The sequence below is a fragment of the Microtus pennsylvanicus genome, chromosome 3 (assembly GCF_037038515.1).
Source record: "Microtus pennsylvanicus isolate mMicPen1 chromosome 3, mMicPen1.hap1, whole genome shotgun sequence".
Taxonomy (NCBI): Eukaryota; Metazoa; Chordata; class Mammalia; order Rodentia; family Cricetidae; genus Microtus; species Microtus pennsylvanicus.
The window spans coordinates 92910939-92927637 of record NC_134581.1 but is presented as its reverse complement, the minus strand read 5'-3'; the positions used below and the strand labels follow the sequence as shown (position 1 = coordinate 92927637).

The following is a 16699-nucleotide window of genomic DNA, read 5'->3' as shown; positions in this document are numbered from 1 at the left end:
TTAGACAACAGGCCTGTGGTTTGAGAGTCTGGTGCCCAGAGGAGGAGGAAGAGGAGGGTGCAACAAGGAGCCATGGAGGCTGGTATTCAGCCAGCGTCCTCCCTCTTAGCCATTATCAGACTCAGTAGGGCTTCTAGGACCAGGCAGAGTGGCCTTTACCAGAGTCAGCCAGTGATACTCCATCTGATCCAACTACTTTTGGGAGGGAGGCCTGTCCTGTTAGCCTTCTGTGGTCTTGGAGTGGAGGGTCTGGACTCTCAGAACTTATGCAGAATGTAGGTGAAAACTGTCTCTGTGTAGGGAAAGAAAGAGGCACAGAGGAGAGATCTTGGCCTCCTGGGTTCTGGAAGGAATCCTGACCCACCATTTGTTACCTAGGTAACTTTGGGGGAGCCACATACTGTCCCCATTTGTGAGACTGAGAGAGCATACACTACAGGCATATAACATCACACTCCTGGTACAGACCCCATATGTGGTGGAGCTGGGCAGGGTGTTCTATTTGCCTCCCACTGCAGCCAAGGGCTCTACATTTGCTTCTTGCCTCTTCTCTGGATACTTAAAAGCGGCTTTCCATCCCCAGGACCCTTCCTCCCCACCCCTTTCCTGGCTCCAGCTTGAGACTATTGGATATGGGACTGTGCCAAGCCTTGGATGCCTTGTGGTTCTGTGCACACAGGGTGTCTGCTGGCAGCCCTGGACTCAACTACCCACTGGGTACCACCTGGCCCAGAGAATGGGAGATTTGTATCCTATGGGCTTCCCAAAGGTCAGCCAACCTGTAGGGGCTCACTCCATCCACCTGCCCTCTTGCTTTCTCTTTCCTGCCAGGGTGGCATAGTCTTAAAGTAGGCTGGGCAGACACTCAGGATTTGGATTTACTAGTCATAAAACCATATTCTGCCCTCTTGAAAACGGCTGTGTAGGGCATCTCCTACCTTTCTTATCCTGCTCACCAAAGTCAGTCTAAGTGAGGGACCTGTGGTCACTGTTCCTAAGCATCTCTCTTGACTCCCTCCTTCCTCCTTTCCCTGACTTCCAGCTGTTCCCTGTGGCCCTACTGGGGACCAATATGTCTGCCTTATGTAGGCACTGCTCTGACTCTTAGCTCTAGGGTCCTGGGGGTGTGGGTTTTCAGTGTCTCTTTGTTATGGTAACTGACCTGAGTATCTCCTCAAGTTGGGCTGGGCATGCGCTCAGCTTGCATGAGATACATTTGTGCCCCCACCCCCACTAATTTCATGCCCTGAGTCTTTTTCACTCCTGGTCTTGGGTTTGCTTGCCCCTGTGTTTGATTTCTCAATTTTTCCTCTTTAAAGGCCCACTTCCCATTGTATGCCAGGCTGTTGACTTTTTTTCTGTTTTTTTTTCTCCTCACTGAGCTTTTTTGGAGAGATGTTTATTAGACATATTTTGGCTCAGAGAAAATGAGGCCTAGAGAGAGGTATCTGTGGGTGATAGAGTGAGGGAACACACCCAGTGTGTGTGTGTGTGTGTGTGTGTGTGTGTGCATGCGTAAGTGCGTGTGTGTGTTTGTGTGTGTGTGTAGGAAGAGAAGATGACTATTTTGAGATACAGAAACCCAGGAGAGCTTGGGCTGAGTGTGGAGGCTGAGCCATGGCTTTCCCCTCGCCTTCTTGTGGAGACACTTGTCTCATTTTGTCTCGCGTGTCATCTTGGAGATGCATCCAGTTTGCAGTCACTTGTCTGTGCTTGGCATGCTCTGGAGGAGAGATGCTGGCTGGAGGGTGCCTGCCCTGTGCTATCTTGGGGCAGGCTTCATGCTTGGGGCTTGAGGCACAGCCCAGGGGTCTGGCTGAAGTCAGGAGTGTGAGGCTGCAGCCTCCCTTCCAGGGCTGGAAAGAAGGTGTGAAGGAGCTGCCTTATTGAGATGCGGTGAGAACCAGGCAGTGCTGGGTGCAAATGAGCAGCTGGAACTCTGGGGACCCTTGCCAACGTTGACCTACCTCTGGGCATTGCTCTCCAGAGCTCTGGACTTGGCAGTCTGTTGTCCAGAGCAGGAGTTGACTCACAGAACTTCATTGTCTTCCCCAGCTCTCATTTTTCTGCCTAGACTTTTGGGGCAAATGAGCTACCTGTATTGGACCATTTTGCCTGGTAACCTGGACCTGGGAAAAGTCCCTTCCTTTTTCCCAGGCTCCTGTAGTGTGTCTCCTAATCTCCTTACAGGCTGTGCTGCAGGTATTTTTTGCATGTGTGCACACACATGTATGTGCATGAGTGGCCCTTCCCCCATTCTGGCTCATGGATCCATTGTCCTTGGTCTAGTGCTGGTCTTTGTATGCCTGGATTCATTAGGGCTTTTTTGCCCAGGTATTCTATGGGATGTGTGTGTGGGTGGGGGGGGATACAGAGAGGCACTCCCTGCATCTGGGCCCCCTCCTTTCCTGGAGGGCCTGGGCTACCAACAGCCTGCAGCCAGATTGGAGGAGGGGAGGCTGGGAAACCTGCCTGGGCCTCTGGCAGGTGAGTGCTGTACTCTGCTTTGCTCCAAAAATACTCAGTGATCTTAGCTCTTTCTCTAGAAAACAGTGATGTCACCGGGAGCCAATAGGCTTCTGGAAGGGCTTGCCTCCCTCTCTGCCTCCTCCTTCTGCAAGTTGCAGAGAAGAGGGAGGAAGAGGGGGGAGAGGGAGACACAGGCGACACACACTGACTCCTTGGAGAGGCACAGACAAGAAGCATACATGCACATAGAAAGCTCCATATTTCTGAAAAGCAGGCAAAACCCTTTCTGTCATAAATACAGTAGAAATTCACAGGACACACACACACACATGCACACAGAGAGGAAGAGAGAGGAGAGAAGAGGAGAGAGAGAGAGAGAGAGAGAGAGAGAGAGAGAGAGAGAGAGAGAGAGAGAGAGAGAATCATCCACATAGAGTAAGAAAGAAACAGAGATGGAGGCATTGACAGAGAGACACGAGGAAGGAGCAGAAAAGAGAGAGACAGACAGAAACAGATACACAACACCCAAGCACACATAGGCACGGATGCCAAAAAGAGACAAAGGCAGATACCCAGAGGAGTCAGGAAGAGAAAAGCAAGACCTAGAGAAAGGAGAGAAGTTGGTACAGAAGACACAGAGCTAGACAGTGATCGGAAAACACACACACACACACACACACACACACACACACACACACACACAATTGGACACACAGCTGTGAAGTAAAGACAGGCATGAGCTCATGGGTCAGGGGTGCAGAAAGAGCAGAGGGGGGTCAGACAGTCTTGCTCTCCAGCCGGCATCTTTGGGTGGGAGGGCTCAACAGGCATCTGGTTGGAAGCCGCCTGTTGGTGGCTGCTGTCCTTGGTACTGCCCTGGAGAGCTGGGCTTAGAGGGTGGTATAGGGGAAAGTGTGGAGTCCTGGGCAGTTGAAGAGAGGCAGGGGTGAGGCTGTCCTCGTTGGAAGAAATGGTCAAGGTGACCTTGTCATCTCCCTCTCCCCCCTTCCTGGTCTGAGAAGTGTGTTTGGCTGGAGGCGGACTTTAGTTTTCGTTTGCTCTGATATGCGGACAATGTCCCCAGAGTTAGCCTCTTTTCTGACGCCCCCCCCAAGCTTGAAATTTGGATAGGTTTGAGGCCTCTCTTGCCCACTTCTTCTGTCCCTTACCCCCTTCCTCATGTGGGTGTGCCCGCTCTTGCTCCCTGATTTTGATGTCCCCTGTGAAAGGTAGGGGATTGCTCCAGGGCCCCTCCTTTGTTACCTCCATATTTCTCCCTTAGTGCTGATGTCTGGGGCTTCTGTGAGAGTCTAATAGATTCAAGACCTGGAAACCGGAGGGCTGCAGTGCCTCCTGCTCCCCTCTGCAGCAAGGCTGGCGCAGTGGGTTGGAGGAGGGGCTGGGGAGGCTGCTCAGGTCCGTGGGGCTTTCCCTCTGGTGTTGCCAAGCAGCCTCCTTAGCTTGTTAGGGATTCCCCGCTCCTGTATGGAGCCCTCTTGTTTAGTGCGGTAACACCAGCCTGAGCTGGGGGTGGGGCAGAGGAGGAGGCGGGCTCTGCCTTCGCCCACCAGGCTCCTGCGGGAAGCGCCTTACTTCAGAAAGAATGCCGGAATGTTCCTAAGCACTACAGTGGGGCAGGGCTCCCAGGGCTGAAAGCCCTTCGTCCCCTGTGTCTGTAGCTCCCAATGCTTCTTTGAAGGGCAGGGGATACCCAGGGAAGGCAGGCCAGGCATGATTATGACGGCTGCTTTTTGGGTCTGGGATGGGAAGTTCTGCTTGCAAGACTAGAGAAATTGGGATGCCCCCTCCTTTCTTCTCCTCTTCCAAAGCTATACAGGAAAAGTTTGACTGTCCTGGGGGCAGAGGGAGATATACATAAGAGGTGGGTGTCCAGGGTGCATCAGGGACCCTTGGGGAGGGAAGAGGCAGATCCAGGAATGGGGAGGGAGGGTTGGATAGCAGCATAAATTGTGGGAGCAGGGTTTTTTTTTTGGCCAATTCTTCATGTATCACCTTGGCTGTCCTTGGTAGGTGCCCACGGCCTGCGAGAGGAACCCGAGTTTGTGACTGCTCGAGCTGGTGAGGGTGTTGTCCTGAGATGCGACGTAATCCATCCAGTGACGGGACAGCCCCCGCCCTATGTTGTAGAGTGGTTCAAGTTTGGGGTCCCCATCCCTATCTTCATCAAGTTTGGCTACTATCCCCCACACGTGGACCCTGAGTATGCAGGTAAGGTGTGAGTGATGATGGCCGTCCCCCTCTCTCTCCATCACCCTGTGGGTTTTGGCTGTGTTGCGTCTTTCCTTCCAGGACTCAGTGGTATCCACAAAGTCCCAGGTACTCTTCATTTTTATCCCTGTCACCTCTGCTCTTTTTCTTGACTGGTCCTATTATCTCTGTTCTCATGGTATTTGCCCTTCGCCTGCTCTCTCTGCCCTCTGGTGGGTTTTCATCAGAAGTGGGAGAAAAAGTGGGAGTTGAGGCAGACATGAAACATGTCTGTTCAGCCTGGGGATGTGATGAGGCCAGGAGCGCAGGGCAAGTTAGGAAAAAGGACCCCCTGGGACGAAGCAAGAATTGGGGGAAGAAGGGAGTCAGACAGCTCCACCCCTCCCCAGGTATGGTGCAAGGCTGCAGGATCGGCTGTCTGTATGCCCCCACTGTCCTGGCTCTGAAGTTGGGTGTCCTGTGCTGAGCCTGGTAGGCACCTCCACTGTTTGCTGTCTGTGGCCCCGGCAGACACCCGATCTCACTTCCTCTGCCACTACCCCCCTCCCGTTCCTTGGCCCCATTTGTGTGCCACTCTGTAATTATTCTGCCAGCGTGGTCTCCCTGTGACTCACGGCTGCCGCCCGCCAGCCTACCAGGGAAGAGGGCACAGCCAGGGTGTGTGCATGTGTGTCTGTGAGTGTGAATGTGCGCTGGAACTGAAGGAAGCGAGGAGACAGGCAGGACCCTGCCTTTGCCTTTCTCTTTCCTGTGGCTTCTGAGGTCTGAAATGCAGTCTCTGAGAATGCATCAATTCTTTTCCTTTTCCTCATCCTCTCCCTGCCTCTCTCCTTTTCTCTCTCCCTCTCTCTTCTTCTCCTTCCCTCCCTTCTTTCCTCTCTCCCTTCCTCCCTTTTTCTCACCTCTTCCCCTCCCCTCCCTCTTCTCCTCTCTCCCTCCCTCCTTTTTTCCTCTCTCCCTTCCTTCTTTCCTCCCTCCCTCCCTTCTTCCCTCTCTCTCCACCTTCTCCCCTCATTCCTTCCCTCCCACTCCTTCCCTCCCTTCTTCCCTCCCTCCCACTTTCTCCCCTCCCTCCCTCCCTCCCTCCCTCCTTCCCTCCCTCCTATCTTCTCCCCTCCTTTCCTTCCTCCCTATTTTCCTCCCTCCCACCTTCCCTCCCTTCATGTCTTCCAAGCCCTGCACTTTCCGTGCAAGCATGATATTTTTGAACTCTGCCCGAGTCTCTGTGAGTCAGGGTCTCACTAAGTTTCCCATTCCGGCTTCTAGCTCACAATCCTCCTGTTTTAGCCTCTTGAATTACAGGCCTGAATCACCATGCCAGGCCCTTTGCTGTTTGGCTTTCTTCTGAGACCTTCTTCCCCACCCTCCTGACCAGGGTTAACTTTGATAGTCTTTTTAGGCAGAATGGCATCAGAGATCCTGCCAGGAAGGTTTGACTCTGAGGCAGAAAGGCAAGCAGAGGAAGCCGTGATTTTGGTTTGAATGAATGTGGGCTGGAGTGAAAGGTGGGGTAAGAGGGGCCCCTGTGTTTCTTTGTCCACTGCAGTTTAGGTAGGGACTCTGTTATGCCCTGTTGTCAGAGAGGTGGCTAAGGAAGAACTGTCAACCCTTGCTTTGCCTGCCCCTTCTAGGCTAGTCTGGGGGGCATATATCATCTTGGTACTGGTAGCAGGAGTGGCAGGGACCCGAACATCTGGCCCTGGTCTGCCCTCCCTTCTGCCTCTTCAGGGAAGCCAGACAGAAGGAAGCTGGGTCAGATAAGTCCTGAGCGCCTAGCTGGGACAAAGATATTCTGGGTCCTGCTGGGCTATCCCAGTCTATCCTTTTTTTCTATATCTTTCTCTTCTCATCTCTGCATCCATCAAGACTTTCCTTTGTCCAAGGTCTCCAAAAGAATGGGTACCCAGCAAGCTGCCTTTGTAGGCTGACACAGGGTCATTGTGGGAGGGGCAGTGGCTCACAGTCAGGGCAGGTTTGTCTTTGCTTTCGTCTCCTGTTGTCTATGGTAGCTGCCGACTGCCATTTTGGGACACTGCCATGGGAAGTGGTCTGAAGGTTATGAAGGTCCCTTTGCCTTTTGTGGGGGGAGTGGGAGAGCTGATGGCTCAGCCTCATGGCTCACTGGGCTTTCTTCACTATGTCCCCCCCCCCCCCCAGGCCGGGCCAGTCTTCACGACAAAGCATCTCTGCGGCTGGAGCAGGTGCGCTCGGAGGACCAGGGCTGGTACGAATGCAAAGTCCTCATGCTGGACCAGCAGTATGACACATTCCACAACGGCAGCTGGGTCCACCTCACCATTAATGGTGCGTATCTATTTCTTGGGACTGGCCAACGAAGATGGCCTCTGGGGCTTACTCTGGAGGAAATGCCTCTACTAAGAGGAGCCCTAATAAGCCCTGACCCCATAAGATCTTGGTTCATGTCTTCTTTACACCCCTCAGATATGTTCCTGGAATTCATGGGTCAGTAGCATGCCTGGAAGCAGCAGGTACCGTATGTGCAGGGTGACATCAGAGTCCCTCCTAGGAAGGCTTGAATCTGCTTCTGGGCACCATGGGGTTTGCATCCATCAGTGTTGGTGTCATTTCTCGGCCGCGATGACTCTGCTAGGCCAGGGAATGCCTTTTCTCAGGTGGGGATCCCTGAGTCTCAGCGTGGCTCTTTCCAGGTTGCTCAGTGCATTTATTTGGGTACTAAGTATCAAGGGTCTATTATGTTCCTAGCCTTGCATCAGGTGACGGGCAAATAACGTTGAATAAACCCAGACCCATTTCCTGCTCGAACAGAGTTTACCAGCTAATAAAATGTGAGAATCCCGGGAAGAACTGTTTTAATGCCTGTCGGTTATTTATAGCTCATGTTAAATGGATTGTGCTGTGCACAGACGCTTTTCAAGTGCCTGACAGGGGCAAGGAGGCCTGGGGGAGCTTGCCGAGGTCCAGGGTTGGCCTGGGCTGGGGCGTCCTGGGTCCGCAGTGGCAATGGTCTGTGGGGCTGAGTGTTAAGGTCTCTATAGAGGATGAGGTTTTCATGGCAGACACGCTGAGATGTGTCACATATGGGGTAAATCTGGGATTATCGATGCCGTGGCCCTCAGAATTGATGCTCCTCAATTAGAAATCTCTCTCGAGATGGTTCTTCCTTGAAGAATGGTTCTGTCTCCCCTTTCTGGTGGGGTTCCCAGGATTGGGAACCTGTCCAGAATCTGCAGAGAACAGAGTATTTTAGTTTTTTTTTTCTAAGAGATAAATATTTTTTTCCCCAGTGTTGGAAATCAAAGCCAGGGCCTTGTGCAGGCCAGGCATGTGCTTTGCCAGAGTTATGTTCTCAGCCCCAGAGGAGACAATTTTAACAGGAGTGTTGGCCTATAATGCAGGACATTTCAAAGTTGGGGATCCAAGGTCAGAGGCAGGGCTGTCACTAGGTGTTGTTGGTTCCCGCTGTTGTTGAAGGCAGATTTTTAAACCTTGTGTCGATTTGCTACAGCAACAGTCAGCTTTCACGTGGTCAGTGGAGTCAGTTGTGCTATGCCCAGGGCACTCTCCTTTCACCAGGAACCCAATCAGATCGTAACTCAGAAGTGAGATCGGCCGCTCAAGGCTTTCATGGCCGAGCACCAAGTCAGGAAGCCCTGCATCATCTTCATCATCTTTTCTTTTCTTTTTCCTGTTACTTTTCCTATTGCCTGAAACCACCTTGAGGTGTGGCCTAGCTCTCACATCATCCTGATTGGTAGTGTCTATTCTGGGAACCCAGACCTCAGCTATGTAGCAAAGACTCATGCTCAGGAAGGCAGAGTTCTTGGGAACTTACGTTCTATTGCATATTGTCTTCGTTTGGATGAGCTGATTACTCCGGCATTGCTAATGTCTCAGAGTGGAAGAGATGTGGGCCAAGACCTGCCAAAGACGCGGCTTATGTCTTGAACCCATGGCATATTACGTCACTGGGACCAGTTAAGTCACCCCTCTTAGTCTCAGTTTATTTGCAGGATGCTGCAGGGTTCAGTGGACTGCTGTGTGAGATTGTGTCTTGAACACTAATCTGAGGACAGTTATGAGCAAGACAGAAGCCACGTTTTACACAGTGGGGGAAGGGCAAGCAGATCAAAGCACTGGTGGCAGGGACAGCTGGCTACAAAGCACCGAGGACTTTGGTCCTTTAAAAGTCCTTGTGAATCTACCAAAAATTATCCATTCAAGACATATTTCCCAATGTCTTCACTGTGGCGGACTCTGGGAGTCAGGCAGGGGACATGACCCAATCCTGGTGGTTAAGGCTTCCAGTCATGTCAAGAAATGATTGCCTTGTGCCTTCGGGAGCACAAAGGAGGATGAGCCTCTCTGAGGACATGACCTCTGTCCAGAAACCTGGCCAGGGAGAAGCTTAGACAAGAGCAGGGGATGAGATGGGAAGGGTCCTTTCCTATAGGATCTTTTGGGCCTTTGGGAGCCCAAAGGAGGGGAGCACCTCAGGAAGGGGGTGCAGGCAGGCTGTGGACATGCAAGTGCTGGGCAGAGCCATGAAGCAGAGCTACCACCTGCTCTGTGCTTGATACCCAGCCTTTGCGTGCAGTTCGCTGTCACCCAGCAGCCGGCCGGAAAGGTGCAGAACAGAGAAGCACCCTACATGAAAGAGAGTTCCCACCCAGGCCAACATTTCCTCTCTTCCAAAATTTCTTTCTGTGTAAATATTTCCATTCTTGACAGACAGAAGCAAGGCCAGCCTTTTTTTTTTTTTTTTTGTATCCAGAGCAGAATGTATACGTAGTGTCAGGCGTTTTGTGAGGGGGTACCTTGGGAGACAAGAGAGGCCAGGACGAAAATACGAGTTATTGCTTCATTCACCTCCTGCGTTTTCTCTGAAGACGGTTTGGGTGAAAACAATCCCAATTATTCCTTTATCACATGTAAAATACCTCCAAAGCCCAGGCCGAGTCTCGCGATAGGGCTGGTATGTGGCTTGAAGGAGAGGCCAGCTTATTTCCAACCTGCACTTTAATTAGAGGGCGCTTGCAAGAGGAATCGAGCCTGGAAGTGCAGCTGGCAAGCTAACACCTAATTCAGTAAATCATTGAGAGTCAAACCATTATTTTCCTGAAAACTTGAAATTGTTCAAAGTACTTTCCTGATTAGCACCTAAATAATAAAGTAATTATGTAATTAGTAATTAATTTGTCACTTCAGGACATAATTTAATTTATTATCTTTTCTTTTAAGCTTGACACCAGAGGTAATAGAGGCTGTGGTTGAGTTAACTGAATTCTGGAGGCAGGGTGGGTGAATGCAGGCTCTAGAATGAGTGCACAATTCGCAGGGCCTGGAGGCTGGAGTCCCGGAACGCCTTTACAGGGATTTGGGAAGGCTTGTCACCATCACTGCTAGCATCTTTCTACACATGGCTGAGCCCTGCATTTCTTGAGGGTCTGTGTTTTATGTGATGAAATGCATTTCTTGATTCACTGTGCAGTTCCAAATGTTCGTTGTACCCACCCAGCTATAGGTGTTGGAGATGCGAGGCCGAGGTGGCCCTGCTTGGTCTTGCTCCCAAGAGGATGCATGAACTTGCATTTGTATTGGTGGAGTACCTCACATCCAGGAGGGACAGGAAATTTGAGTATTCAGTGGCGCTAAGAAGAGGCACCTGCTCACATAAATCAACGGAATGGGATCTGGATATAGGGTTCCAGGTCACGTGAGAGCTCTGCAAATGGATGGGTCTTGAGTTTGGAAGTTCTTGCTGCAGAGGAGACTCAGAAAGCCAAGGCTGCTAGAGTCAGCAGGAGAACGTGTCCAGGAGATGCTGCTGGTGCAGGCAGGACCCAATGCCAGCACTCTCTGACTGACTCTTAGAGCATGGCTGTGTGGAGGGGGAAGGAGTCTTTCTGAAGCTCTTCCTTAGGCTGCAGTCCAAGGCTCCCAGGGGTGATAATGGCAGTGGTGATGGCAGCGCAATCAGAGTTTGCTGTAAGCATTTGTCAGCATTTTACACAAGATCTTTTAGAAACCTTTTCTTTTTTTTATTACCTGCATCAATTCTAGAGGGGAGAAGATTTAGAGAAAGCCCAGAGAGTCCGAGGAACCTACCTGATTATAGGGCAGGCTAGTACTTGAACTTGGACCCTTGAGAGGAACCCAGGATGGCCTATCCTAGTATTGTTGGATTTGGTGCTAGTATTCAGAAGAGCTATTTGGGGGAGAACATGGAACCAGTAGTCCGAGGGGTCCAAGTTGACCAGATTGTCTCTGCAAGCAGCTCAGGCGAAGGATGCTGAGTTTCTTAAAAGCCGATTATCTAAACAGGATGGAGTGTTAATCATACCTTCAGTGCATGGAAGAGGATAACCTCGTGTAATCAGGGGAGAATTAAGAAGGTAGTAGCCTGTGGGAATTCACTGCTCACCTTTATCCACAGGAGCCCAGGAGGAGGAGGCAGGCAGGTGGGGGATTTTTCCCTCTGTGGAATGAGATATAAGCAAGACTGAACATTCTTAGCCTCGGACCTGTAGTAGGCCTTGATGGGACTCAGTCAAGAAATATCCTGCAAGTGAATGGGCTTAGTGGAACTGGGATACAGGGAGTGGGAGACCCTGAGCAGCATGCTAATCCTGAAGGGAGGTGGGAGAGTCTTCAGTCTTGTATGTTTCGAGCCCTGAGCACAGCGGCCTCCCAACCATACATGTCTGTAAATGTTCTTCTGGGCAGTAACTAAGTTCAGCCAGATGAGTGTAGAATTTGGAGAGAGCTAGACCGAGAGTAGGTCAAAGTTGACCAGATTGTTTCTGCAAGCAGCTCAGACAAAGGGTGATGAGTCTCTTAAAAGCCGATAATCCAAACAGAGTGGAGAGTTAATCATACTGTGAGAGCACGGGGGAGGATAACTTCACATAATCTGTAGGTCCTAGCCGCCTCTCCCCCCCATCCCCCGTGATATATTACATTGGGTACAAGTTTCTGCGCTCTGTTTTTGTTCCTTTGTCCTTGCGATACTGCAGAGTTCTGCACAGGTGGATGGAGTACGTCTCTCACTTTCCTGGTGTTCTTTGCAGCCCCCCCCACCTTTACAGAAACACCCCCCCAGTACATTGAGGCCAAGGAAGGTGGAAGTATTACCATGACTTGCACTGCTTTTGGGAACCCTAAGCCCATTGTCACCTGGCTCAAGGAAGGGACCCTCCTCGGTGCTAGTGGAAAGTACCAGGTGAGTGCAGCTCTCACCTGGGTACCACAACCACTCTTCCTCATCCTCTCTCCTTACCTGTCTCCCATCTAATGCAGCTGACCACTGATGCTGCATATACAGGCCCAGGGTGGAGGCAGTCAACCTAATGCCCTGACTTGACTGCAAGCGTTCTGCTGCCTTTTGCAGGGAGGTGAACGGGGAGGCCCTTGGCCTCCTTTCCCCTGTAAATGAGTCCCTGAAGCCGTTCCCAACTTCTCAGAGCTCATCTCTTTGCTTAAGAGACAAGCCCGTGAGGCCCACAGGTTAATGTTGAGTTCTGTGCCCCCAGGTGAGTGACGGCAGCCTGACGGTGACATCGGTCAGTCGGGAAGACAGAGGAGCTTATACCTGCCGAGCATACAGCATCCAGGGTGAGGCTGTGCACACAACTCATCTGCTTGTTCAAGGTAGGGAGATTTTTTTCAGTCTCTTTATTGCTAGATCTCTGTAGGAGCCTTCCAGGCCTGCCGAACCATGGAGAACGTTTTCTCAGGGCCCAGCCTGCCCAGCTGGGGGTGCTAGAGGAGTTGGGTGAGTGAGATCTGTCTCACATGTATCTCTTACCCTGACTCCTACCCTGGTCAACTGGGAAATGGTGTGGCAGAGAGACAGGGACCGTGCTGAGCCGTTTCTGATTTCCTGTTGAGAGCACATTCCTGCCATGTTTCCACCTTCCTCAGAGAGGAGACCTGTCCCACTCAGGGTCATCTATCCATCAGAGACAGCATCAGTATGTAAAGACAGGACAATAATCCAAGTATCCGATATTTAAGCAACATCAGGGACTTTGGGTAAAGCTGGGTTCTGACTGTCTGGCCCCCAAGCGCCCTGAAGGGGGCTCAGCATTCATTGCCAGGGTGGGAAAGGTGTCAGGTAGGGGTCTCTGTGTGCTGGAGTGACAGTGGCAGGTAAGGGTAGTTGTGTCTGCTTGGCAGGACAACTGTGATTGTCTCTCCTTTGGCTTCTGAGGACTGAGCAGGGCCCGAGGCAAATGGTGGGAAGCAGCCTACATCCCACGGGAGGGTCAAAGCCTAGCTCTGCTGAGGTCTGGCTTCCTAGTCCCAAGGCTTGCTGGACTTTGCTTCTTTGCTCCCCAGAGTCCTTGCCTCAGTGGCCTGAACCTCCTACTGGAGAACAGTACAAGATTCTGTTACTTCAGCGGGCTTTGTGCTTTCTGACTTGAGCTCTGTTGGAGTTGGGCAGGAAAGGTGCATGAGGGTTATAAATGGCTGCTCTGCAAACCATGGGGTCATTGCAGATGTGCTACTGAAGGGTGCCTGAGCTTCACAGCAGCTGGAAGTATCACCGTGATGACTGCCTGGGCTCTGCTACCTGGACACCCCATCTTGAGCATCCCAGAGCTTTCTAGGAAGCCTGGCATGGTAGCCTTCCAAATCAGGAGAGGTGATGTTTATTCCCTGATCTCCCCAGGGCCTCCCTTCATTGTTTCCCCTCCTGAGAACATCACCGTCAACATCTCCCAGGATGCTCTGCTTACCTGCAGGGCAGAGGCGTATCCTGGCAACCTCACCTACACCTGGTACTGGCAGGATGAGAATGTGTACTTCCAGAAGTGAGTAGTACCCTGCTCCAACCCTCTTACACGTGCCCCCATAGACCACTGCCTTGAGAGAGGGGCCCTGGCAGTGCTTGGGAACCCAAAGCTCCCTTGCTGCCTCTAGAGGCGGTGAAGTGACTCACTGCTACCTTGCTTGTTTTCCTGACAACATTCTCCTTTCTCTATGCCGGCTCCTCACTGTTTTGCAGTGACCTGAAGCTAAGGGTGCGGATCCTGATTGACGGGACGCTGATCATCTTCCGAGTGAAGCCAGAGGATGCTGGAAAGTATACCTGCGTCCCTAGCAACAGCCTGGGGCGCTCCCCTTCTGCCTCGGCATACCTGACTGTGCAGTGTGAGTAGGGGTGAGGGAGAGAGGGTTCTGGGCATTCTAGCAAATGCAAGCTGCACTAGCGAGATTGGAACTCGAAGACCCAGCATGTTTCTCAGGACTAGAAGAACACCCGGGGAGGGGGGGGGGGACTAGTCCTCCTCTAGAGGAGGCCATGGTCAGTCAGACCAATAGAATGAACTGATACTGGCAGATGTTGTCTGTGGACTGGTCATCACTTGATGTGAGCCAGTTCACTGATTCAAGCTTAGGCCATGTTCAAGGATAACAAAGCTTAGCTTTGAGCATTTGCTGTTCAGAATGGTAGTCCTTGTGTTATTGAGTACTGGTTTATACCTGGACTGACTGGGTCTGCTTCCATACCTGGCTCCCTCCTGGCTATCCCAGTCCCTCTACTCTGGGACCGTGAGACTCAAATTAATGGGCTACTGTTCCACCAGACCCAGAGAGGGCTTATGGGTGAGCCCTAGATTCCACCTAGAATGAATACTTGGGTGCCTTGGGTTGCGTTCCTACCCCGTGACAAGCTAGACATTTGACAGAGTGAGATGGGAAGATGGGTAATGGAGATTAATGCCTTCCTTTTGACTCATGGATGGTCCTGTCACTCAGGCAACAAAGGCTGCAGGTTGTTGCTATAGGTGACAGACTTCCATTCTTAGAATGCTGGTGTGGGAGAATGATATACACCCGAGGACATGGAGAGGCAGGGATAAACAATGTAACTTGGTGATCTAAGTCAGGCTCTAAGCTGAGGACAACTTAGAGGGAGCTCCCCCTGATGGCTGCACAGTGCTCGCAAGGGTCTGCTGTTGAACAGGCAAGGTCACAGCGGTGAAGCGCCATTGTACTTGCCGTGTTCCTCCCCACTCCTCACGGTGTGTGTTTTCTCGTTTTGTGGGGTGACTATGAGGGTGGGAGTAAAGGCCTCAGTCCTCCTGTACTGCTGACACCTGCTCAGGATTTGTGCTTTGCTGGGGTGCAGGTTCTAGACTGTTATGAATTGGGAAGCCCAGGACACTGGGTGGACTCCCTAGATCTGTAGTAGGAAAAGCATGCAGTCCTGGGGACCACAGGAAGGGACTGCTTCACCTTGCAGATGTGTCTCTCCCTCTGGGCTGGGTGTGGGCAGTGCCACATGAACTAGAAGGTAGCAGTGATGCAGGAGGGAGACAGCTAGCAGGAACCAGCTTTCAGAAGGATGCCAAACCAACCAAGATGAAGGCTCCATCCTTGGAGCTGCGGGCCGCTTGTCTCTTGCTGAGGCATCTTGGTTTCCCTGGCTCTCCTCAGCACCAGCATCCCCACCCGCTCCCACTTGTCCTTTCTTACCCCATTCCTCCCTTCAAAGAGAATCCAGGGAGTTGAGATTTATAGGTGGGTGAGACAAGGATCTTTATTTCTGCTAAAGAGCAGTGCTCAGAGTATTTCCCATTCATAAACCCTTTGAAAACCTTAGAGGAATAAAAAAAAAAAGGACTATCATACAAAAGTAGGAAGCTACATCTAAATATATAACTCGGCCTGGTATTTATGTAAGGCTCTTCTCTGAAGAGCTCAGAATGCTTAAAAGGCACCAACCAGCTCACAGCCTTCCTAGCTCTGGATCTTTCTCCTTTGTAGCCCTAGGGGTCCTGGGGGACATGAGATGTCACTTACCTCTCAGCACAGGGCTCCTGGGCCTCTTGCTGTCTGTCCTGGGGCCATGGTGGGTTTTACCTTTAACTGCAGAGTCAAGTGAAATTACTGAGGCCAAGGGAGGCTAGACATCCTGCAGAAGGAATACCAACCGTTCTGCTTGGGACAGCATTGTACCTAGAACTGACATTGCTCTTTCGGTTTAGGATGTGAAATAATTAACTGCTTACTCGTGAGAAACTTCAGGATACAAAGTAGTTGGAGAACTGCACAGTCATTGTTGGCTTGGCAGGGCCGGGCTAAAGTCTGTGGTGAGAGCCGCTTCCAAGTCCTGGGCCATTTAAAATGCACCTTTGAATGCCTCCACTCATTCCTGAGCATCTTACGGTTCTTAAAAGTGTAGTAAGCAGGGCGGCTGAAAGAAGCTGCAGCCTGCTCCTGTCTGCTGTGCGTGGCTCCTAGGCTATAAGTGCTCCAGAGTGGGATTGTTGGTGGCCCTGGCTCCAAGCCCTGTGTTGAATGTTGAGAGTCTGAAGTAGTAGATGTATAGGTTCTTTTGCAAAGGAATGGGGAGTGTGCACTGGCGCTCACCTTCTGCTTTGATTGTTTCTCCCACACCACCCCTACCACAGACCCAGCCCGTGTCCTCAACATGCCCCCTGTCATTTATGTGCCCGTGGGAATCCATGGCTATATCCGCTGTCCTGTGGATGCAGAGCCACCCGCTACTGTGGTGAAGTGGAATAAGGATGGCCGGCCACTGCAGGTAGAGAAGGTAGGAGGGAGATGCTTGTTGGGACACAGAATGAGGAGGATCCTTCTGACAAGAAAGATGCTGCCTCTGGGCTCTGGGCCTTTGCCAGTCCTACTATTCCTTAAAAAAAAAAAAAGTCTAGGCAAACAATGAGCAACGATCTGGCAGGCGTTTGGCCATGTTCCACGTCCGCAGGGGATGCCAGTTTCAGCTCAGTTGCTGTACTGACCCATACTCCTCTAGCCCGGCTCAGACTCTGCCCGGAAGTGGCCGGTATTCAGTGCCTGTGTCCTGACCATGGCCCCCTGCTCTCTTATCTATGTCTGGCAGAACTTGGGGTGGACCTTGATGGACGATGGCTCTATTCGCATTGAAGAGGCCACAGAGGAGGCTCTTGGCACTTACACCTGTGTGCCTTACAACACCCTGGGGACTATGGGCCAGTCTGCCCCTGCACGGCTTGTCCTAAAGGTGAGT

At 51.6% G+C, this 16699-nt stretch overlaps 1 protein-coding gene across 4 annotated transcripts in view; it reads left to right on the top strand.

Annotated features, from left to right (window-relative positions):
• Nucleotides 1-16699, top strand: part of Igsf9b (immunoglobulin superfamily member 9B) — a 57091-nt gene that overhangs the window by 5642 nt on the left and 34750 nt on the right. For all 4 annotated transcript variants that reach the window (XR_012910049.1, XM_075966473.1, XM_075966474.1 and 1 more), the window contains exons 2-9: nt 4501-4698; nt 6856-7002; nt 11748-11899; nt 12210-12327; nt 13352-13493; nt 13688-13833; nt 16101-16243; nt 16553-16693. Coding sequence is in view for 3 of the 4 variants with exons in the window: in XM_075966473.1 (XP_075822588.1) it covers nt 4501-4698; nt 6856-7002; nt 11748-11899; nt 12210-12327; nt 13352-13493; nt 13688-13833; nt 16101-16243; nt 16553-16693 (1187 nt within the window). In the remaining variant the exon portion in view is untranslated. The remainder of the gene's footprint in view (nt 1-4500; nt 4699-6855; nt 7003-11747; nt 11900-12209; nt 12328-13351; nt 13494-13687; nt 13834-16100; nt 16244-16552; nt 16694-16699) is intronic.